Source organism: Durio zibethinus, chromosome 28 (assembly GCF_047325235.1).
Source record: "Durio zibethinus cultivar Kanyao isolate XHJ-2024 chromosome 28, ASM4732523v1, whole genome shotgun sequence".
Classification (NCBI taxonomy): Eukaryota; Viridiplantae; Streptophyta; class Magnoliopsida; order Malvales; family Malvaceae; genus Durio; species Durio zibethinus.
This window is the reverse complement of record NC_143189.1, coordinates 1,735,682-1,761,704: the sequence shown is the minus strand read 5'-3', so window position 1 is coordinate 1,761,704 and position 26,023 is coordinate 1,735,682. Positions and strand designations below refer to the sequence as shown.

Here is a 26,023-nt window from a genome sequence, read left to right as displayed (position 1 = left end):
AAATTTTGATTTTAATTGAATTAATCAATTAAATTGATTTAATTTTATTAATTTATTAATTATTAAATTAATTTTAATTCATTAATAAAAATAATTTTAAAAAATTTTAATTTAATTAATTCAATTAAAAATTTGAAAAAACTGAAATTTTAATTGAAATATAATCAAATCTAAATATAAAACAAAAAAAATATAACATGGAGCATATTATTTTATAAGTTAATAGAATTTTTAATATAATATTTTGATATTTGAATATTTTATTAGATTGTTTTATTTAATTTATTTAAAATATGAAAATTTTAAAATTTAAAATATAATCTAATTTAAATAAATGTATTATTTAATTAATCAAAAAAATTAATCAAATTAATTGAATTAAATTTTATCGATTAATTTTAAAAATTAATAAATTTTATTAAATTAACAAAAATAAAATAAAATAATTTAATTTAAAATTAATAAAATCGTTCAAATAAATATCTCTAAATCTAAACATCAAATCTTAAATCATGAATCAATTTAGTTGAATGAACACAATCATATATACAAACAATGGGTGGATCAGTACGATTGGAAGTTTTTTAGCCGTATATGTTGACTGATTATCCTTCCTTATTATGGAAGACATAAATTGACATTATTTGACAAGTGTGTTTTCTTACCTAAACGAGTAAAAGGTTTATGATGATGACATAAAGTAATGTAAATAAATTAATAAAATAATTCTGATAAAGTAATTTTAATGAAATTGAAAAAATCTCATTTATTAAAATAATTTTAATAAAGATATACAATAGACAAGACATAAAGTTAAGGCAAATAATGTGATGTGACTCGAGATGACAATAAAATTGACAATTTTGTATTAAAATATATTATGTAGTGGATTTTATGGTATCAATTTAAAAAAAAAACTAAATTAATGTTACAATATATTTTTATTCTGAGAATTTGTCCTAACTTTTAAAAAAATTTCAAATAACAATTACTTATAAAATCACAGTAAAAAGAATAGCAAATATCTAAGCATATAACATCTAGCTTTCTCCCTTTATTACTTTAACACATGACGAGGAGAAAGAAGTTGGAGAAAATCTCAAAAATATTTAAGCGAGAGAATAATATTGTTGGGTTAAGTCTAGACTATTGCTTTAATTTCAAAGTTTATATATGATAGGAGAATGATTATATAAGACAAGTTGAAAAGCTGAAAGGCAAAGTGAAGATGATGCTAACCAATATTGTAGAAGGGCTATTGGATCAACTTGAATTGATAGACAACTTGCAGAGGCTTGGTGTGGCATATCATTTTGATGATTAGATTAACAACATATTAGGGAGCATCTACAAGAACAACTGCTTTGGAATTTAGGCTTCTCAGTGAACATGGACATCATTTTCTTCAGGTATGAAATGATTTGTTTAATTATATATGATTCATGTGTAAAAGAGTGTTCGTAATAAGTGGTTTTGCTCGAGTGTAGATGTTTCAATTTTGCAAGAGAACATAAAAAAAATAACAGGCCATCTAATAGCAATTCAAACAAGTCTCTTTGTCACAAATCGAATAAACCAGAAGGAATTAGAATTCCTGGAAAGCAACCCAGATATATTATATTGGTCATCCTTGATCTTTCGACCTCAAGATGATTTAGGAACTTCATCAGTATGAAAGCTACCAAAATTTAAGAGCCATATCATCAATAAAATTCTTCTTGCTTTTTAAAAAATTAGTTTTCTTTCACGTGCTATGCACATATTTATTAACTAAATTATAATTTTAATACTTTTATAGTAATAAAATTGAAATAACTATTATCATATTAAATTGAATTAAAAATATAAATTTAAGTTTTAAAAATTAAATATAACAAACATTTAAATTAAAATTTCAATAAAGAATAAATATTTAATCTTTCTCTATTTTGAACTTTTTTTAGATTTTTTTTTTAATTTTTTGGTTTTAGGTCATCATCTTCATTAATTATATATATATATATATATGTATATTTTAAATTTTTTAAGATGATTGTCTTTTATCACAATCAAATCGGATTTTGTACTTCTCTTCTTCTCTATTTTATGCTTTTTCTCAAGTTTATAAATTTTATTTTCAATTTTATAAATTTTTGAAGCAATTGATCATCATTGAACTCATTTAGACTCTTTTTTATTATCTATTTGTTATTGAAAGTTTAAATTCTTTATTTTGATTTGAAACCAAAATGTTATAAAATTTTTATTGCTTGAAATAAAGTAAATATATAATGTTTTCTTTTTCATCACTTACTTCGGTTTTTGACATGTACTTATTTATGTAATATAAATTATTTTGTAGTTTCATTTTATAGTAAAAAAAATGCATACTTACATGAATTTTACTAATTAAAAAATATTAATTTATAAACATATTCTAGAAAAAAGGATATGAAGCAATCAAAAACTATTAATATCTCGATGCAATTTTCAATGATGTTTATTTATGTATTTACAAGGGATATTGACTAAAACTATTTTTAATATCAAATATTAATTTCTTAAAAAGCCACTAAATATGCATAACTTATTAAAATATGTTATAATAAGAGTTTAAACAAGACACTTGACTTAAAGGTATATCTTATCTAATCAAATAAATTGTTTATGTTGTTCTTTAAATATTGAAATACTTTTCTCAATTAACTTTGGTTCAATATTATTATTGTTTGTTAAATAATGAAATATAAGAATTCTAAAATTAATAAGATATGACCTATTTTAGATAAATATCAAAAGATATTACTTTATTTTGAAAATAAATGTTTTAAATCTTAGACTTTAAAATCGATAATGAATATATTTTTAATGTTTGAACTCTTTTTAAATTAAAATAGAGTAATTTCTTTATTTGGCAAACACTTAATTATATATCTAGTATAAGTCATACAAAAAATTTATCATTTAACTGATATTATTATAAAACTATAATTTATAGAATTCATAGTATTATTAGTATTATTAAGTCATATATTTTGATTTAAAATATTGTGTACCTAAGAAAATAACTTATAGGTAATTTTTTTATGGTGTTTTCTAATAAATTTAGACTTATTATTTCCCTTTTTCATTTTAAAAATATATTTAAAGACAATAATTTTTTGTATAAATGCTATCAATGTTTTGAAGGAATATAGCACAACAATTTATTTTTAGTAAAGATATAGCATTAATCTAGTTACTATTAGTTTATTATCAAGTAGACATACAAATTTAGATAAAGTCATTCTAAATTTTTACTTCAAAAATTAATTTTTTAAAAATAAAATTATGTTGTTATAGTAATTGGTATATGAATATTGTTTTAATTATATATGTGTGCAATATCCACAAATATTTGTAATTCAATACCTTCATATTAAATGGCAATAAATATAATTTTTTAAATGAATTAAATATGTTACAAATATTAAAAAAAGATAGCTCTATATCAATATTCAACCAAAAAAAAAAAAACTAAGTTAACAATGATTTATTACTATATATTATCGATGACTTACTATTAAGTTATATCATTAATTTACTATTAAAATATGAATAATTTATTATTAAGTTTTTCATACTTTACTACTAAGCTAAAATTGATTTATTATATGTTATTATTAATTTATTATTATCATTGATTTACAACTAAATTGTAACTTATTTATTATTAAGTTATCAATAAATTACGACTAAGTTAATACTAATTTATTATTATAACTAATTTATTACTAAGTTTTAATTTCACTCTTGCTAGTAATCAGAGTTTAATCCTTAAAAATTTCAAGTATAAAAAAACTTATCATCGATTGATAACTAAGTTATCACTGATTTATTACTATGTTATCAGTTATTTATTATTAAATTTTTAATGATTTACTATTAATCAATTGATAACTAAGTTATCACTGATTTATTACTATGTTAACAGTGATTTATTATTAAATTTTTAATGATTTACTATTAAGTTATAAATAATTTATTACTAAGTTATTGATAATTTATTATAAAATTATAACTAATTTTTTATGAAGTTATCAATAATTTACTACAAAATTATCAATGATTAACAAATTTACTACTAAATTATCATTGATATACAACTAAATTATAAGTGATTTGTTAGTATGTTATTAGTGATTTACTACTAAATTCAATAATTTACTATTATATTATTATGCATTTACTAATTACCATTAATCTATTAACTTTTTAATAATTAGTTATTAACTTATCAATTATTTATTACTAAGTTATCAATTAAATTACTACTAAATTATTTATGATTTACTATTAATTTATCAACAAATTATAATATATGAGATAATTTTCATTTTATATAAAATATTATTATTTCATTCAAATTTAGAACTTTTTTACTAAATTTTTTTAATGGATAGGTTCGTAGTAGGTTTATTCTACTTTCTAATAATGAAAGTTCTAGCTTTGCTATTTTTAGTAACCAAGATTCAATCACTAGTAACTTCAAGTATAAAAAAATGTTATTACTAATTAACAAATAAGTTATTATTTATTTATTATTATTTTATCACTAATTTACTACTAAACTATCATCAATTTATCACAAAGTTATAGAAGATTTACTACTAAATTATAAACAATTACTACTAAATTATTGATAATTTACTATTAAGTTATAGATCTTTTATTATAAAATTATTTCTAATTTACTATGAAGTTATTAATAATTAACTAATTTACAACTAAATTAGCATTAATGTATAGCTAAATTATCACTAATTTACAACTAAGTTATCAATGATTTACTATGATGTTATTAACGATTTACTACTAAATTATCAATAATTTACTATTAAAAATCAAGTATTTATTATACACTGCTATGTATTTGCTACTATGTTATCATTGATTTGCTACTAGGTTTCAATGATTAACTACTAAAGTATCATTAATTTATTGCTAAGTTATTTATGATTTATTGCTAAGTTTATAATTTAATTACTATTAAACTAAAATAGATTTACTATTAAATTATAACTAATTTACTACTAAGTTTTTATTTATTTACTACTAAATTATCAATGATTAACTATTAAGTTATTTTTTATTTTTTTATTAAGTTATCATTTGATTTACTAATATGTTATTATGCATTTACAATTATGTTATAATTGATTTACTATTAAGTTATTATGCATTTACTATTATATTATTATTGATTTACTACTAAATTATCAATTATTTACTATTAAATTATTATTGATATATTATTAAATTATCACTAATTTACTATACTAAACTATTACTGATTAACTATTAATTTATCAATGTTACTATTAAGTTATATTGATTTGCTTTTAATTTTTAATTTTTAATTATTAATTACTATTAAGTTCTAAATTATTATTAATTTATTACTAAGTTATTTAAGATTTATCACTAAATTTGTCAATTCCTATATATGTCGTAGTTAAATTGTCAAAGTTTAAAAAAAGTTTTAACTCTAATGTATTTAATGTTAAAATTAAATTTTTTAAATTAAATTAAAGTTTTATGATTTTTAATGTTAAAAAGTAAAAAAAATCATAAAAAATAATTTAAAATATAAAAAATAAGATTTTTAAATGTTCAAAAAAGAAAATAAAAATATAATTTTGGGCTTCTCAAAAAGAAAAGATGGAAAAAAATAAAAAAGAGAGAGTATTATACATTTACTACTATGTTACAATTTATTTACCACTAAATCCTTTATAATTAATTTAATTGTGTAAAACATATTAATAGGTATAATGTGTTACAAACATTAAAATATTCATATGTAGAAAAACTATTTTAATAAGAAAATAAATAAAAAATAGACAACATTTTAATTTATTAAAAAAATATTAAATAAAAATAAGTAGAGATAATTTAATAAATTATCACATTTTATATATAATATATATATATATATACACTAAACATCTTTTTAATTATAAAATCTTCTATTTAAAGTAGGCTATAAAATGTAAAGCATTCACATGTTTGTCGGTATTTTAAATATTTAGTTAAAATTTAAATAACTATTTATAGTAAAATTGGCTAAATTTCAAATTAAGTACTTTTTAAACATTAATTGAAAATAAATATCCGAGGTCACATTATCATCTATCATCTAATACATTTTTTTTTATTATTTTCATATATATTATGATACATTGACCCATTGAGTAATAAAAAAACTAATTTAATAATCTTAGGATCTATATGAAATATTAATTGATTCATTTATCTTATTTTTGTATATATATAATTTAATTTTATCAATTAAGTTAATTTTTTATATTAATTGTAAGACTATATAAATAAAAATATTTTATTCCACACCTTATATTTCAAATTTTTTATCGTGCAACTAACAAGTTTAATTATAAGTCTTCCTTTCTTTATGAATTGAAGAATTAGTTAGACATACATGATTGGCATGTAGTGTATTAATAGAAGTATACCAAATTAAAAAATCACTTTTAATATTGTTTAGAGTTCACATTTTTATATGTATATATCAAGGTAATATATGTATTTATGTATAATAAATACACTCATAAAAGTTCAAATAATTATTAAATAGATACTTTCATTATAAGAATACAAATCAATAATTATAAACGTTAAGTATACACATAAATAACATGAAATAAACTATAACATTATTGTTTCAAAAAATATAATAATTGGTTAGAGAACTAACAAAGCTTTGATCATTCAACAAATATGCACAATTAATCAATATTTTTCATGATTAAAAATAAAAATATGTTAAAGCATTCTTAATTAAAAAAATAAATTTATATTTTTCAAGAAAAAATTATCAAATATATTAATAATATACTTTTTAAATTTCACAAATGAAGTTAGCAACATGATATATATCCTTTAAGCTTTAGAGTATATTAAAAAAAATTAATTGAATAAAAAGTGAGTGATGTGTTAATTTTTTAACCTGTTTGTGAAGATAAAAAAAAAAACGCAACTAATAGTATATCAAATAATTCCTCTTCTCTAAGATTAATGTTTTTTAACAATGTTGACTTTAGTTTTATAAAAATATCTTAAGTACTAAATATTTGAAATTAAATATAAAAAAATAAGAATAGACCAAAATTAATTTGGGCATAGTATAGAATCAATCTATAGAAAATAAAATAAAAATTAAGTTTAGTAACAATTCAATGGTACTAGAGATTATGTTCATAAAGTAAAAATTCATTTAGGCATTGTGATGTTAAGGCGTGATTGCATAGAGTGATTAGAAATATCATAATCAACTATTGCAATCATTAAACCTATAAATGTATATTTATCAACAAAAAAAATCAAACATACAAACTTACCATAATACATGTATTACTCTTGTTTAATTTTTTTTTGATAATTTAATTTATAATTTTCTATGAGCTTTAATTTTAATTAATCTAAATTAAATAAATAAATAATATAAATCTATCTAAAAACTCATGACATGTACTATTAAAGAAGATAAAAAGTAAATTAGATTATACCTTGAAAATGAAAAATTATATGTTTTACTTAAAATAAAGCTAAATATTTTGGGGGCATACTCGTTATGATCTAATAATTTAGACTAAGACAATTAGTAATTGAGCAATAGGAAAAAGATTGTATCTATGTTTTGTTCAATACCACGAACTTATAATATGCCACAGTCTATAGGATGAGAAATGTATTTTATATGATTTGATTGAATTATTACTTGAGAAAAGTAACAAAAAAGAATACTAAAAGAAAAATGAGAGTAAATTTGAGTTAATTTTCAACAACAAACCCATCATATCCCACAAATAAAATTTCAATGTAGTTTAATTTGATATAAATTTTATTTGTAAATTTTTAATTGATTTAATTTTAAATAACTAATGAATAAAAATGTATATATTTAATGACAAATAATTTTTATTAAATAAATAAAAATGTTAGAAATTGAAAGATAAATTTGTTATTTTTAAAATTTTATCAGGGTATATATGTTATTCATTTATAACACTTTTATATTTAAATTTAAATAACTAACTAATAAAAGCTATATATTTAAGGACAAATAATCTTTATTAAATAAATAAAAAATGCTTGAAATTTGTTCTAAAATTGTTAGTGCCAAGATGCTAAAAAGTAAATGCGAGATGGGGAAGTCGTGAGAAAAATATTACCATAATTAATTAGAATTTCATGACATTAATGTTAGTGACAACTGTATTACATGCATGCCATTTGCATTGTTGTTTGAATAATACATGTATATAATTTGGTGAATATTTGAATCTTGGTTGGCCATGCATTTGCCTTATGTAGTAAACATTTGAATCATGGTTAGAATATGACATCTGCATTATTGTGAGAATCTAGACTATTACATTTGCATCATTTAGAAAAAAATTGCATCATTATCATGACATTATTTATATACAAAATTTTGACTTTGATGAAAGATTGAGAATTTTCAAGACAAAAAATTTTGAACTTTTTGAGGAAAGCTTTTTAAGACAATGTTGGAAATCCTCAAATGGAAAAATGTTTTATGAGGAAAACATTTAGAGTTCTAAAGTTGTGGAGCCTTTTAAAGAAGCATTTTTAATGTTAAAAATTTTGAGAATCTTTAAGGAGTTCTAAGTGAGAATCTTCAATGAGTTTTAAATGAGAATCTTTAAGAAGTTTTAAATGAAAATTGTTAAGGGGTTTTAAATGAGAATTTTTAAGGAATTTTAAATGAGAATCTTTAAGAAATTTTAAATGAGAATCTTTAAGAAGTTTTAAATGAAAATCTTTAAGGAGTTTTAAATAAGAATCATTAAGGAGTTTTAAATTAGAATCTTTAAGAAATTTTAAATGAGAATTTTTAAGGTGTTTTAAATGAGAATCTTTGTTTTTGAGTGTTAAATGAGAATCTTGAGAATTTGTGTGAATCTCTAAAATTTTTGAATCTGAATCTTTGAAGCATCGAATGTAAATCTTTGAACTTAAATGAGAAGCTTTGAACTTTTGGATGTGAACCCCAAGTTTTTTGAATGAGATCCTTTGAATTTATATGTGAAACTCTAAATTTTATTGAATGTGAATATTTGAACTCGAATGATAAGCTTTGAACTTCTGGATATGAACCCCAAATTTTTTGAAAGAGAACCTTTGAATTTAGATTTGAAACTTTAAAATCTTTCGAATATGAATCTTTGAAATCGAATGAGAAGTTTTAAAACTTTGGATGAAATCCTGAAGCTTTTAAAAAAGAAATATCGGATGGGAAACACTAAAATTTTTTAATCAAAATCTTTGAAATCTTGGAAGTGAATCCCTAAAGTTAAAAAAAAAAAAAAACTTTAACTTTTAGGTGTGAATCTCCAGAATTTTCGAATGTGAGTATGAGCCTTACAATTTTCATACGAATCCCTAAATTAAAATTTTGGATGTGAATCTCACAAATACGAATCCTAAAATCTTGCAAATATGAGTTTTTGTGAATTTTTGTTCTTACGAATTTTGGAATTACGAACCTTTGAATTTCAAAATTGTGATTCGTTGAACTCAAATTATGAATCTTTGAGTTTCAATTGCAAATGTCAGATTATAAAATTTTTGAATACTTCAAATTGTGAATCTTTGAAATTTCAAGATTTTGTAATTGTTGTTAAGTCACACCCAAAAGTAATAGGTGTCTATGTCTTTGCACAATTCCTGTTTTATAAAAAATGCTCAAAGAGAGATAACTATAGATACCTTAATTTGTCTAGAATTTTAATTGTTTCTATTCATAAAAATAAAAATAAAAAATTAGGAAAAGCTTTAGAGTGGTTGGATTTGTTTAGGATCATTCCTCTGAAGTTATCATATTTGGGATAAATTTAGAATTGAAGTTTGAATTTAAAGGAAATTGAAGTTTGAATTTAAAGGAAATTGAAAGTCCTTTCGGATATAGAGTTCTTTGGATCAGAACCCTATAATATACACACATAAAGATAATAGAAAAGACACAGAGAAAAATCAGTGAAAAAATACACATAAAGAAAGTCAGAGAATATGAGGTTTTTTAGAGATTTTTTGGTTTGAACATAAAGATTTTTTTTCTAAAAATTTTTTTAGAAATTCCTGGATTTCGATGACATTTGAATTTTTGGGTAAATTTTCTCAAATCCGATTAAAGATTTCGGTGAAGATTGAGTTTTTTGATGAACTTTCAATGATTAAACCCAGATTTCAACGAGTTTTCTAAAATCCAATAAAGATTCAACTGACGTTTTTTAGATTCTGGAGAGAAAGGAAGAGAAAAGAGAAAAAAAGAGAGAGAGAGAAAGAAAAATTTGAGGGAAAAGACAAGAATTTGTCTTTTATACTGCTGTTAAACGACATCATTTTGGGCGTTTAAGAAACCCAGGATCCACATGTTTTTTAGCGGGTGACTTGACCCGTAGTGTTTGACTTGTTTTCAACTTGCGTCTCTGTCCTTGGCTCCAGTTGAGTCGCAAGCCACGCCATCCCAGCTGCTTCCCTTGCCTCCAACTGAGCTGAGTTCTTAGTCAAACCGAGCCATTTTCTTTTTTTTTAAAATTTAATTAATTAATTATTTTTATTTTTAAAAATATTTTTGCATGATTAAATTTTAAAAAAATTAAAAAATATAAAACAAAATAATTTTTTGAAAATAAATACTAATTATCCAATGATGAAATTTTGAGAAATTTTAGATTGTAAATTTCTATAAAATTCTTATGTGAGAAATTTTTTTCTATATTTATCCCAAATGGTGGAATAATTTAGATAAAGTTTCAATAATAATAATTAATATTTATTTTCAATTTAAAAGAATAAAAAAATAAAAAATTTTAATAAAATTTTGGAATTAAATACTAATTACCCAAGAATGATATTCTTAAAAATTTCAAATGGTAATTTTTTTAAGAAATCTTTAGGTGAGGAATTTATCTAAATTTATTCCAAATGATGAAATTTTTTTTTTTGAAATATTTGATTATTATCTAAAGATGAAAATCTTAGAAATTTTAAATGACAAATTCTCTAAAAAGTCATTAGATAAGAAATTTTTTTAAATTTGTCTCAAATGATGGAAGAATTTAAATGAAACTTTAAAAAATAATTGTCATATTATTTTTTTTTTCAAAGATAAAAAAAAGAATTCTAAATAGACCAAAATGGTAAAAAATTTAGAAATAAAAAAATAAAAAAAAATCTCAATGATGAAATTCTTAATAATCGCAAATGGTTGATTATCTAAGAGATTTTTTGGTGAGAAGATATTTCTAATTTAGCTCAAATTGTAGAATAATTATATATATTTTTAATAATAAAAAAATAAAAATGATTAATCTTTTTTCGACAACGGAACCTCTACAAAAAAATAAATGGAATTCTTGAATACTTTTAAGATAATAAAATATTTTTAAGTATTTTATCAAATTAATGAAGAATTTTAAAAGTTATTTTCAATATTCAATATTAAATTTAAGACCATCATACTTAAGATCTTAGGATAATTTAAAATTAAATAATACTATCTTAGGATGGGCGTTGTGGGAATAGTATAACTTTTTGCATATATAATCGAATTCCTAAATTTAGTTCTGTTTAGAAGGTCAGAACCTATTCTTTATGAATCTTTAGTCAAGCTTAAGAGCTCTTTAAAAAGATAAATTCATTAAGTGACCAATCACAACTAATTAAAAAAATTGATGATAACTTCTCTTATTAAATTTAATTATAAATTTACGAATTTATACGATATTACACTTATATTTGACTGCAGTTAATTTTAAGTTATTTTTGGCACTTCACAAAGTGATCCCCGAGCCTTAAAATTTGTTGACAGATGGTACCCATATGTACAGGAGAAAGAAAATTAGGAAATGCACATGATCAACAACATTTACTCCTTGAACATTTGTTTTTGAATTGCTTGTTTGGATCTTTCTTTCCTTCTTTCTCTGACTTCTGTTAACTGGAATGCCTCCAATGGTTTGTATGTTCAAAGCGAAATCCCATGTCATTTCAGCCCACAAACTTATAAAAAAATGAAGCCTGACATACATACAATCAGTCAAAGCAACGACTACGGAAACTAGAAAATTAGGCAGGGTTCCAAATCATCAATCAGATGCATGATTCGGGTGTTATAATTCTATCCGCACAAACCCTCAGTACTATAGGCTTCATTTTTACTTTGAAGATTATGAATGAAAAATGCTTTTCAAATAAATTGACAGTTCCTAAAAATCGGTACAAATGACAAAACAAATTTCAAGTGTGTAGGACCAGCTGATAGACAATGGAATGCAACAGCAATTCAGCATCAACTGCGGATGATTCTCTTCAAACCACTCAAGAGAAACATGGTAAATAACATGTGAACATTTCTTTGAGGTCATGATCACTTCCTGTTGCGTGACGTTGTCTACAAACTGTCTAAAGAATCTCAAACGCCTCCTCGATTTATATGTGCTTAAAATTGTTTCCTTAAGTTCACTGCTGGATCATACAACGAAAAAAGATAGTCTATTGTTTCACAAAGTTATTCGAAACAAGAAAGGCATCATTTCTGAAGAAATTTATCAAACAGGTTACCAAACAGGTCACTTGCGTAGTATCAAACTTGGATTCCACAGGTGGTAGAGAAAATAGCATTGAGTTTTTAAGTTTTGCCTTCATTCAATTAGGCGCTTATTATTTATGTTACTGGAGTTATCAAGTTTCCTAATTTAAACTCATCATTTTTATAGTCTAGATAATCTTTTCCGGTCTAGTACTTTGAACAAGTTCTGGACCCAATTGGAACTCGCGGTTGAGAATGTATCAGATCAATAGATACGAATAGAATAATTGAAATTTTGTCACGGCTGAAAATATCTTTGATTGCATCCACCCTCAAAAAATATCGATCGAAAACTGAGGCTTTATTTAATAGAGAAGATGGAAAGAGTAAAATATAAAACTTATTAATTTAACGATTAAGCAACGAGTTAATTACAACCATTGAAGTGTTGTAATGGAAAGTAACTAAAGAAGTGACGATAGGTAAATATGATGTATACTTTCATAGAAGTATATGTCATATTTCAGAAATGAGTTTTCATGGGTACACTTTCATAGAAGAGGGACTTCATGTACTCTTCCAAGCTAGGAAGGCAGTGGTTTTCATCGTAACTGTACATCAATGGAACCGTCCTTGCAATATTTAGAGAAGCCTTGGAGAAAGACAAAGAAAACTGATTTGGGGAAAGGCATTCACGGTTAAGGCCCTTCCAAGCGTTCGAAATCATATGGATAACATGCTGCCTAACACTTTCAACCGCAATGCCTTGGTGTTCTTTCAACATAGGACCCATCGTGACCATCTTGGTTCTCATCCTACAATCAATAATAAATGTAAGTCAATTGAATCAGAGGACTTGACACTTGGACGTGAAAATATTTGAAGTAAAATAAAGAATTAGTTTACCTTGGCACTTCCCAAGTCATCCCAGAGGCGAAGGATTGCTCCAGTGGATTTGATGATGCCAGGATTGTTGTCAATTAGTTCCACATTTTGATTAGTTAAGCCATGGCCAAGGAGAAAGAAAGTGTGAACCAGCATTATATTGACTCCTGAACTAATTATCCCATTCTCCAAGTACTCTTCGGCCATTGGCAGCTTCCCTGAACCAAACCATTGCGCTTCTACCAAAAAGGCTCTGCACAAAGTGGTCCACTGCAATAATAACCCACCACTGTATTATAACTAAAGCTCAGAAAAACTGAAAAACAAAACTAAACCATTGTAAGTGAAAGATAATTTTCACCCGCCCATAAGGTTTTGATTTATTAACAAAACATGGTTTTCAAATTTCAATATGTATGAGTTACATGCACACTTACGTTTCGATTAAAATTTCAAACAATCGATGCGTGCGTTGAAAGAAAGAATTTAACTAGGATACTTATGTTTGGCCAAAAAAAGGGGTAATTCCATGAACATTTAACATGAATGAGATCGAGGGGAGTACAATTAAACCTAATAGTACAACAATCCTAAAATATATTTTTGATGAAAAGGATGCTCTCTGTTGTCAGTTTTTTATACGCTCCTCCAACCTGCTTTTTTTCTTGAGGAACAACAAAGAGACGTTACCTGTTCACTTGTCTCAAAACTTTAATTATTGTTTGTATGGTTCCCAATTAACGACCCTTTTTTTTTTTTTTCAAAGCTCAACTTTAATAGGGTCAACGTTTTATTTTGGACAAACTTTTACGACAAGATAGATTTGATGAATATAACCGATCGCTAAGTAATTTGTTAATAATTTATTAGATTAGGAATTAAATTTTGATAATTTTAAATATAAAAATATAAATATTTAAAGAATTAAAAATATAGTTATAGATATAGACTAGTTTAGATAACCTTTTTATAGCCCTTTTTTTATTTGTTGGTAGTTATAGTCCTGTTACATATGAATAGATAAATACGCTATCAGATGGGTGTTGCCCGTTGCAGTATTTGTTAAAAGAGTTTATCAGTTTACATACCGCCTTCCTTAACGAGTTGGCAGGGTTCCACCCATGCTCCTTGTACACCTTGCGGCTAATTTCATCAGTGATATCAAGAAGAGCTTTGAAGCATAATTTCATGTAATCTGGCAGTCGATCAGTATCAGAGTAATCCCAACTATAAATGCAAATTAATGAAAGAATTTGTTAACAAATTATAACTTGGGATAGAGTTAAAAGATGATACTGAAAGACTTGATGCATATATATATATATATATATATATATATAGATACCTATCGACAGCTTGGGTGAAGAGGGTGAGTTCATCAAGTGTCCCATAAACATCAAAAATGTCGTCAATCATATAGATTAAGGAAATGGGTTTTGTGAGATCAATCCGTTGCTCTGACAAGCTTGGATCAGGGAGGCAAGCCAGGGACCAAAGATACCATTTCGCTGGTTGGTCTCTGGCAAACTCCAACTCCTTAGCTAAACCCAGCTCCTTCCACCAACTAAACATTCGTCAAACATACAAGAAAATTAGAGTTGGCGATTTTTGGGACAATAGAGAAAGCTTTTAGTTGTGTCCATATATACTAATATAAATCTTACTGGGAAATCCGAACTATTTCTTCCTGATGCAAGGACTGGACCATATTGAAATCCATTTTTGCTAGTTCTTGGAGGATATTTATCCATCCATTTGTGCCTTGGAAATCAGTAAGCAAGTTTCTGGCTGTGAATCTTGATAGGCTTTTATGATAAGGTTGGTCCAGTGTATTCGTTATAACTCTACCAGAAAACGGTCCACTTCTGAAGTTCGCCATTTTTTCAGGACGTGGGAAGTAAATTTTCTGGCTTCATCAAGAATATCTTCTCCATCTATTCCCAGTTGTGAAGCTTCATACAATTCAATCAATCCTTTGATGTCCCTGCCTAGTTCATCTCTGAATCTGCCCTCCCTGTCTTTGAACCTGTTAAACACTCCTGCTTAATATGAAAACCATTTCCATAGGTTAATTAACAGAACAAAAAAATACGCTGTCTACAAAAAGGCTTGAATTTGCACTTCTCACCCACCTGCTGGGACAAAGTGACCTTCTTGTCTAAGTAGTCGAAATCGAAGGGCAACCTCATGAAGATCATAATCATGAACACCATTAGTGCAAGAAAGCATATGGTACTACTTTTGCAGAACTTTTTCAATGTCATGTTGAAAATGGTGGTCGAGGCCTAGGCGCTGGATTGCATCAATCATGGCCAAACCATCAAATGGATCTTCACAAAGTTCTCTGAATATACGCTTGAATGCCGCCAATTTGTTTGCATGCACAATGCGAAATTTATCCTGCAAGACAATAAAGGTGACAAAATAAGCTTATGGGATAAAGGGGTCAAAAAGAAATAAAGGGCTGAAACAGGGCAAGATCTTATATATAAACAAACTCACTGTAATGGTGGGGTGTGCGTTTCGATTATCAAAGTGTTGATGAGCAACGCTGCATCTGGGAATCATAGGCAATGAAGTAGGAGCAATAAGGTTGGAATTGTTAATAATTCGTGAAGTTTTGTTAGTAGAAATTGGAGCATACGGGGACGAGAACAAAACGTTGGAAAACAACGCCATGGAGACTGTTTCTTGAATTGCTTATGGTTTGATTACGTATTTCAGGTCTCTATTTCAGAGGATTCAATGTTGAGATACAACGTCACGAGGCAAATATATAGATTCTTGATTTTTTTATTGCAAAAAAAAAAAAAAAAAAATCTCTAATCAAACTCATTGTATATGACTTTTGCCCACCGATAAAATTAAAATTATTGTTCGTCAATTAATTTGATAATTTAAAATATGATATAATAATGTTATATAAATATAATATAAAAATAAAAATAAAACATAATATAATTTAAAATTATAAAAATAATTATATATAAATTTAATAAAATAAAAAAAAATTATATTTTATATTTTTATATTAATATAAATTATAATATTTATAGTTAATATAAAACATGATACAAATATATTAATTTTATTAGTCACCATTTTTGTCTGGAATTAAAAAAATATCATGGCAAAACAAAATGTGCGGTGCTCAGAATTTGATGGAACTACTCATGAATGCGTACAAAATAATTGACTTTAATTAGGATATTCAAATTTTGATTTTAATTTAATTAATTGATTGATCATTAAATTAATTTTGATTAATTAAAAAATAATTTTAGTTTTAATTAATTTAACTTAAAATTAATTTAATTAAAAATTTAATTGAAATATAATAAAATCTAAATATAAAACGAAAAATACATAATATATATCATATTATTTTTTAAATTGTTAAAGTTTTTAATATAATATTTTATATTTAAATATTTTGTTGAATAATTTTATTTAATTTATTTAAAATATAAAAAATTTAAAATATAATATAATTCAAATAATTTATTATTTGATTAATTAAAAAAATTAATTAAATTGATAAATTAACTTTGATTAATTAATTTTAAAAATTAATAAATTTATTCAATTAATAAAAATAGTTTAATTAATTTAATTAAATTTTAAATTAATAAAGTTGATCAAATAAATACCTTTAAATTTAATAATTAATCTTAAATCATGAATCAATTTAGATTGATAAAAACAAATGTATACGGAACTACTAAATGAATGTGTGGGTCAGCACAGCTTGAAGTTTTTTAGCCATATTGGTTAACTGATCCTGACTCATCAAGGAAGATAAATTGACACTCAAAACAACAAATAAAAATGCCAAACCATGGGCGGAAAGCCTGTCAGAAGCCAAGCTGCAACATTGAAACACTATAACGATTTTCATGCCTTCTAAGCTGTAATTGAAGATATTATATGCGAGACAATTAATGTGATGTGACTCAAGAGGCTAATAAAATTGACAATTTTGTATTAAAATATATTATATAATAGAGTTTATGATATCAGTTTTTGAAAAAAATAATATTACGAGACAATCAAAAACATTGGAAAACCTGAGAGAATAGAGAAAATTCGAAAACTAGATTTACAATCTATTTTTAATTTAAAGAACATTCAGACGTAATATTTCAATCTATATCTCTAATTTTAAGTGAGAGAATAATATTATTAGGTTAAGTCCAGACTATTGCTTTAATTTCAAAGTTTGTGTACGATAGGATCATATGATTATATGAGACGAGTTCAAGAGCTGAAAGTAAAAGTGAAGATGATGCTAACCAACGTAGAAGGGCTATTCGATCAACTTGAATTGATAGACAACTTGCAGAGGCTTGGTGGCATATCATTTTGATGATTAAATTAACAACATATGAGGGGGCATCTACAAGAACAACTGCTTTGGAATTTAGGCTCCTCAGGGAACATGGATATCATTCTTCTCCAGATATGAAATGATGTGTTTAATTATATATGATTCACGTGTATAAGACTTTGTAATAAGTGGTTTTGCTAGAGTGTAGATGTTTTTGGCAGTTTTAGGGACAAGACATGCAATTTCAAGCTATCTCTCTGTGATGATATCATGGCAATGCTTAACTTATATGAAACTTCATACTACTGTTTTGAAGGAGAAAGCACCACGGAGGCAACTTGGCACTTCATGTCTTGGAGAGAAATCGAGCTTTGCTAGGAATAGGTTGGTCGAATCCTTCTTATGGACAGTGGGAATTGCTTTCAAGCCTCAGCTTGGAAGCTTCCGGAAAATTCATACAAAGGCCATTGCACTAATCACAATGATAGATGATATTTATGACGTCTATAGTACCTTGGATGAACTTGAGCTCTTCACTGATGCTGTTGAGAGGTTGGTGGGAAAATGTTCTGGCATCTATAGTGCCTTGTTACTTTCCAAGAGGGAATTAATTGACTTCTTTCTCTTTTCTACACTTTTCAGGTGGGATATTAAAGCAATGAAACGACTTCCGGACCATATGAAAATATGCTTCCTTGCCCTTCACAACACTGTCAATGAGATGATTTACGACATTCTAAAGGAGCAGGGTCATGATGTTGTGTGAATCTTAAAAATGCGGCAATGTATCTTCTCTCGGATAAATGTCATCTGATATCTTATGTGATTCAGATTTAAAATGATATGACAAATTCTCATAAGAACTCTTCCGCTTGCTTATGGCGTCGTCAATGGGTGGATGTACTAGGATCCTACTTGTTGGAAGCAAGATGGTACCGCAGTGGATATACAGCAACTTTGGAAGAGTACATGAAAAATGCCTGGATATCAAATAACAGGGCCTCTAATAGCAATTCAAGCAAGTCTCTTTCACAAATCGAATAAACCAGAAGGAATTAGAATTCTTGGAAAGCTACCCAGATATATTTTATTGGTGATCCGTGATTTTTTGACTTCAAGATGATTTAGGAACTTCATCGGCATGAAAGCTACCAAAATTTAAGAGCTATACCATCAATAAAATTCTTCTTGCTTTAAAAAAAAATAAAATTAAGAGCTTTATAAGATGAACTTAGCTTTCCATCCACTGATCACCTTCACCTGTAATTCAGGACGAGTTGAAGAGAGGTGATATGTTACAAAATCAATCCAATTTTACATGCACGAAAATGGCATCTCTGACGAAGCTGTCCGTGAACATATTTGGAATTTAATGAGGCATGGAAAAAGGTAATTGTGCACCGAGCTGCTGTGTCCCATTATCCCGGATCGTCACTGGAATCGTACTGAATCTTGTGAGGACGGCCCATTGCATTTATCAACGTGAAGATGGACATGTTTCTCAAAACCGCAAGACCAGCTCATGCAATGTCGTTGCTTTTTGATCCAATCCCTTTGTAGAAGAAAAACGTGTCTTTTCTCAATATGGCCGCAGCAGCGAAGATGAATATAGTGTGGGCCAAAGGCGAGTCATGCAAGGTTCAATGCAACAGATGCATTCAATTCCCTCCAGTCTCTGTAACCAGAGACACACTACCATGATTTTCCACATCATTTGTAAGCTGCTAAGCTTATTGATGAAGAGACTTGAGAGTTTCAAAAAGCTTCATAACATAGAAGACAACTTGGGACCATAGGGGTTTAGTTCGGGACCAACTCAAATTGATAAATAATTTTAGCTGTTTTGGTTCCAATTTAAAACCAATATCATTGTACAAGGACAAATTGTTTGATTTCAAAAACTTCAACATTTCTGATCCTTCATTATGATTAGTGCATTGCTGGAAATCTAAAACCTTATGGAGTATCTCTTTTTATGAACAATACAGAGAAAACAAGAATATATTTAACAGAAACAGTAACAAATGAACAGATCCAATCATAAATCAACATGTTCATCCTTTTTTTACATCGATGAAGATACATTTTCCATCTAAGAATCGACAATGAAAATTTAGCATACACCGTTGAGATTAAAATAAATCATTTTAACTATTTTGCGTTCAAGTTAATTCACAAGGTGATCTCAAATACCATATACCTCAATCCTTTTCCGAGCTGAAAATGGAATTTTATACGAGTTATTATCATGAAGACAAGGAATTCAGCTTTTTCTCCAGCATTTTCGCCCTCCGAAGTGCATCCATAGCCTCAGCTTGTTTGCCTGACCTTTTCAAGTTTACTGCCTTGACCTTTTCTGCCTTAATCCGCTCTTCCAATTGGATTCTCTCTTGGTCAACATCTTTTCCTTTGGCAGCATTGGGCTTAACGACTTCTGGTCTTTCTGGGCCACGAGCTAAAACACTAGAATCATCCAATCCAATTGCTTTCAGGGCAGACAAAAGTTGAGGATCGAGAAAATCTTCAACAACTACATCATCTACTCGTAATTCGCCAATGCTAGGAGTTTTTGTTGAATCATGAGTAGCCAACTCTTCCAACTGGGCCTCAAGAGACTTAGCTATTTCAAACTCAGCCTCTGCTTCTTGCATCCGACCTTCTCTTCGCAGCTTCAAAGCCTGGCGCTTATGACTGAGGGATTCCTGTTGCAACTTGAAGCGATCACGCGCAGACAGTGGTCTCGGAGCCAAACTTGATGCATCCTGCCCTTTTGGTGCATCAGAGGGAACAGTGCATGCAGATATTGACACATCATCTGCACCAGGTTTTGGCGGAGTGCCATCTTCTTTCAGGTTCTTCTCCAACAGCTTTGCCTGCTGAAGCTCTTCTCGAGCTTCTGCCAATTTTCCATCTCTCTTCAAAGCAAGTGCCTTCTTCTTGTGAGACAAAACTGCTTGCCTAAGTGAATCTTGGTTGTTCTGAGAAGTAAATCCCTGAACTGAACTCACACCAAGTGCATGTGACTTCTGCTCTCCATTAACCACTCTACTTTTTCCGATGGTATTTTCAACCTTGGTTCTAAGATCTTCTTGGCATGCCAACTGAACATTGGGTCTAGCAAGAGAAGAGAAGTTGGATCCAAGATCACCTTTCTCTTCCAATTTCACAGGTATCTGTGAACTCGACAGGTAATCACCAGTCAACAAATCCACTATGTTTGCAGACTGGTCAGGTGGAGGGATGAAACTGGTAGTCTCAACTTCTCCCTCACCACCTTGAAGTCCCATTGCAGCAGAGAGATCCAACTTTTCCAACGAGTGTTGCTTGTCTTCTAGTGGCCTGGAGGATGCAGGAAATAATAGATCGGAAGTCCACAGGGTAGGATTATCTGTATCACTCCCCATTCTTCCTAAACCCATCGATGATTGTACGACTGTTTCACTTGGTCCCACCTTTACTGCAACTGGCCCTTTCTTTACTATCACTTCATTTTTCAAATTCCCTTGCCTCTCATGGTTAGTAAATGAGTCAAAGTTCACAGATTTATTGTCCTTGGACGAATCAAGCACAAGCTCCCCTTTCGGATCTTCCAATTCTGCCACTTCGGCTTCCAGTACCTTTGCCCTTTGCAACAAGTCCTCAGCCTCTTCGGCTTGCCCATTTCTTCTAAGGGCAAGAGCCTTTCTTTTCAAACCCAGAAGTTCTCTTTGGATTTCACCTTTACTTCTTGGTGGTGAAGCTGAAATGCCTGAAGAGATTTGAGTGACGTGTGGATGGCCAGAATGTAAAGGCTCAGGGGCAAGATTTTTAGAGTGCTTTTCTTGCATGGTTACAGGTTCAAGTTCTTCATCCTTCCAACCCAAATTCTTTAGCATTGAGAGCATAGCTGGATAAGTCATATCATTCTCTGTAACATTCTCTTCATCTGCTTCTTCCCCATCACCTTTGAGGGGAGCTACAGTGGCTTTTTCGTTTGGCCACTTTGATTCAACCACTTTCTTTGGCGCCTCCATTTCTGCCATCTCAGTCTCCAATGCTTTTGCTGTTTCCAGAACTTCCTCTGCCTCATCAGTATTTCCTTGGCGCCTCAGAGAAAGAGCTTTCCTTTTCAAGCCTAATAGCTCCCTCTGTATTTCAGCTTTAGTTCTTCTTGATGCCTTGGCTGGGATTTTAGGAGGGGAATGAGTCAAAGAAGATTCAACAATTTGCTCAGAATCTTTTGGTTTAGAATGTTTCATCAAAGAGTTCGAAAGCTCATCATCATTGTCATTCCAATCTAAGTTCCTCAGGATTGAAAGATATGTTGGATCGTGCATGTCTTGATCTGTAACATCTCCTTCAACCGGCAGGTTTTCTGATACACTAGGATGCTTGTCTGTCAAATCCTTCCCCTTACTGCCAATGGTTACCTGTGCAGCCTTCATGTTGGAAGTATTCTCCATTTCTTCAAGCTGGCGCTCAAGAATCTTGCCTTTCTTCAATTCTTCCTCTGCTTCATCCAATCTTCCTTCCCTTCTCAAGGCAAGGGCTTTCTTCTTCAAACCAAGAAGCTCTTTCTGAATCATCAATCTACTCTTTGGTGCAGGTTTCAGATCCACATCTTTCATAGCATTAACATTGTCATCACCCAACTTAACTGACTTCACTGATATATCAGCAGAGTGAGGAGTTGGTCCATTTAGATTAACTGTCAAATTCTCCAGCTGAGAATTGAAGCTTTCAAGATCCTTCTCAAGTACTTTTGCCTTCTTTAACTGAGCCATTGCCTCCGCCACGTTACCTGCCCGCTTTTGACTAAGAGCCTCTCTTTTTAATGAAAGAATTTCACTTAATAGTGCCTCCCTGTTAAGAGGTGCAGACTGAGCCATAACATCTTCAGTAGGATTAGAATCCTCAGTCCAACCTAGTGATTTCAGAGCAGCAGCTATTTCCGGATCCTCCATATCCTTATCAGTTACTTCAAAATTACTATCAATAACAAGATCATCAGCAGTTACTACAAGTTGATCAAAGTCAAAGCCTTGTGTATGCTCATATTGAATTAACATTTCATCTTGTTTATCATTGTCCATGCTATAGATTATTGCAGATAGCTCATCATCAGAATGTTCAGCTCCAGCCAATAGTTCTTGTTCTTCGAGTTGCTTCTCTAAGACTTTAGCCCTCTTCAGTTCTTCCTTTGCTTCGGCAAGCTTCCCTTCACGCTTCAACATAAGAGCCTTTTTCTTAATGACAATAACCTGGGTCTTGTCAGTGTCATGACTGTTAACCTTCTTTGGCATTTCTCCTAGAAGGGAAGAGAGTTCACCCTCCAAACTCAGACTTGCGGATCTTTTATTGTCATCATGTAGATCCATATCAGACCACCCCAAGTCCCTGAGTTCAGCAGCCAGGTCATCCTTACCCACTTGATGAGGGACCTTATTTTTTCTGCCAGATTCTTTAGGGGCATCTTTGTTCTGGATCTCCGACATATTGCCAGATGGCAAACTTTTTTTACGGTTTTTTCTTATATATATCTCCAAAGACTCGGCCTGCCTCTCTAGCTCCTTGCCTCTCTTAAAGGCTCTTAGAGCTTCCTCAGGTTTCCCTTCTCCTTTTAGAATTTTATACTTCCCTTTTTCAATCAATGCTTGCTGGCGCAATTCCTCAGGACTGGACAATACCATATCATTCTGCATACGCTGATCAACAGACTGACTTCTAAGTATTTCTCCACCCCCATCATGATTGGAACCTACTTGAAGATTGGAGCACGAAGCACTGCTAGTTGCCCTTCGAACACTAGGAGTCATGTCATTGTTGGAAGCTACTCCTAATGAAGAGGATTCATTTCTGTCAGCACCTAGAATCTGGTTCAACATATCATCCTCATCCCTTGCAGCTGGTTTCAAACTACCTGCAAAAAGCGGCTAAGCCATTTAATATTGAGGGTAAAATCCCCTGTTGTTTCATAGTGATAACTGACATACATGAGCAAACAAACAAGTGAACCTTATACAAACTTATGTATACAAATTTTAATTTAATGCGACCATAAATTAGTTATACAAGGAGGACACCAAATAAACCTGAAACTCATCTTTCTAATACCAACCCATATATACAAAATGAAAACAAAGTAAGACAATAGTATCAGTGACTAAGTGCACTACACAGTTAAAAATGAATCCTTTAGGCAATAACCAAGAAAAAATATTGATACCTCTCCCAGCTCTACTTTTGTACCCATGGCGCAACTCAAATCGTGCGGCCTCTTCTAGTGTTTTACAAGGTTCACAAATACGCACAGGTGAATCACCCTGTCCACGCAAAACCATTCTTTGCTGTGTACAAGTACCGCAAAACAGGCCCCCACACCTTCGGCAGTGATGCTGATAATCCATAGTAAAAATAACATCAATAACTACAACAATTATCACCAAAAAGAAAAAAGCTCACACATCTTGCTTTCTAAAAGTAGGATCCTAATCAGACTCAAATTCAATTTTATCTATAATAGAGCATCAATAAGAATCTCAAATTCCAATACAATCATTCTATATCAGAGAAATTCTAGAAGTCTAAAATAATAAAATTCAAGTAAAATTAGAACCAACCCACAAATTTGGAAAATAAAAATAACAAATTTTGAGATATGGGTATTGAATTAGAGAGAAGAAAATGTAGGAATCCCTTAGAAAGATCAAGGGATCAAGAACAAAACCTTGCGATTGATGAAGGTGAACTGAGAGGAACATCCTTGACATTGTGAAGCATCAACCACCCAATTATTCCCTCTCACCGATGGTTTTGCCGGCAATCCGATCTTCTCCAACATCTCCTTATTTTCCTTTATTTTCGATTTTTTTTAGTAGATTTGTTGCAGAGAGAGGAAGCAAAAATTGTAGTCTGTATTGTTTAGAAAAAGTATCGATGAGGAAGATGAAGACGTATATCGGTCCCTGAGAACCCGAAACGGCGTCGTTTCTGATTTGGCTGCAAGGGTATAGCCCAAATCAAAAGAAATATAATCCCAAACCAAACTATTGCGTATGATAAATCACCAGTGTAGCAGGCCAATATGAGCTAACCATAGTCCATTAAGCCCTTTGCTGTAATCTATCAACGTGAACAAAGTGCCCAAATGAGCCCATATTGCTTAAGCCTTGGTTACTCTTTGAGCCCATCAGAAAAACCCAAAATTTACCTTGGTTGTTCGCCCTTTTCTTTTCCTTGGCGCAGTTCAATTGGGGGAAAACGATTTAGATCAAATTAGATTAGATTTCAATTTTTTGGATAATATATAATATTATAAATTTTTTAAATTTGATTCGAATTTGAATTAAATTTTTTTTAAATTGATTTAATTTGAATCGAATTCTATCAATTCAGTTTATTAGTTTTTAAATTTTAAATTTTTTATTTTTTATTTTTTATATATTATTTTAATAAAAATTTTAATATATTTAAATAGATTTATATATAAAATAATTATGTTATTTTATAAAAATTTAAAATATATATACAATCTAATAAAAATATATAATTTAATTTTTTTTCAATTTTTCATATCATGATTCAAAATTTGATATGAACTTAATATAATATTTAATATCTTACTTTAATTCAAACCAAATAAAAAAAAATCGATTCAAACCAAATTAAATATTATAATTTCAAAACAATTTTTAATTTTTTTTATCTTTTTCACCCCTGCTTTGACTATAGATTATAAAATGTAAGAAATTTTAACACCTCGAGAGAAGGCTTTGGTCTTGGCTTGGCAATTCATTAATGATCCCAGCATCCCACAAATTGGTTGACTAAAAAAAATCACTATAACCAAAGTTGTTCGCGATTGCGATGAAAGTAGTAATGGCTCTTTCAAGGATGTTGGCCAATGCATTTATGGCTCACACAAAACCATGGTTCCAAAGAAAACATGACATTGTTCTTTTTCATGGGAGTGCATGCAATTTGTCCGTCATTTGATGTCCTTGTTCATCGTTAATCATTAGTTCATTATTTAATTCTCATTCTCCAAGGAAAAGACAGCACCATATTATTGAAACTTGGAACTCTCAAGGCTTTAGGTCAAGGTGAAATATCTACAACCTATTGCAATATCTCCTAGGACTGTCATTTTTCTTTTACATTAACAAATGGTGCCTTAAATTTTTGAGCAATTTGCAAACATTCGTGTAGTGAGCCCCGCAACCACCGTGCTCTTCGCC

The 26,023-nt window shown here is 28.7% G+C and overlaps 1 protein-coding gene and 2 pseudogenes across 2 annotated transcripts; 1 reads left to right on the top strand and 2 right to left on the bottom strand.

Annotated features, from left to right (window-relative positions):
• The first annotated feature begins 1,069 nt into the window (after nucleotides 1–1,069).
• LOC111281016 ((R)-limonene synthase 1, chloroplastic-like) lies at nucleotides 1,070–19,714 on the top strand (annotated as a pseudogene).
• LOC111281019 ((3S,6E)-nerolidol synthase 1-like) lies at nucleotides 12,996–16,226 on the bottom strand (annotated as a pseudogene). Its single transcript, XR_016335196.1, has 7 exons — nucleotides 15,983–16,226; nucleotides 15,613–15,880; nucleotides 15,145–15,519; nucleotides 14,826–15,044; nucleotides 14,569–14,707; nucleotides 13,502–13,750; nucleotides 12,996–13,410 (listed from the first exon to the last, which is right to left on the bottom strand). The product of XR_016335196.1 is annotated as a (3S,6E)-nerolidol synthase 1-like (transcript).
• A 97-nt stretch (nucleotides 19,715–19,811) lies between the features above and the next one.
• LOC111281007 (uncharacterized) lies at nucleotides 19,812–24,709 on the bottom strand. Its single transcript, XM_022868567.2, has 3 exons — nucleotides 24,514–24,709; nucleotides 24,013–24,181; nucleotides 19,812–23,706 (listed from the first exon to the last, which is right to left on the bottom strand). Exons 1-3 carry the CDS (start codon nucleotides 24,625–24,627, stop codon nucleotides 20,054–20,056), a joined length of 3,936 nt encoding a protein of 1,311 aa, XP_022724302.2. The 5' UTR covers nucleotides 24,628–24,709; the 3' UTR covers nucleotides 19,812–20,053.
• Between the last annotated feature and the right edge of the window lie 1,314 nt (nucleotides 24,710–26,023).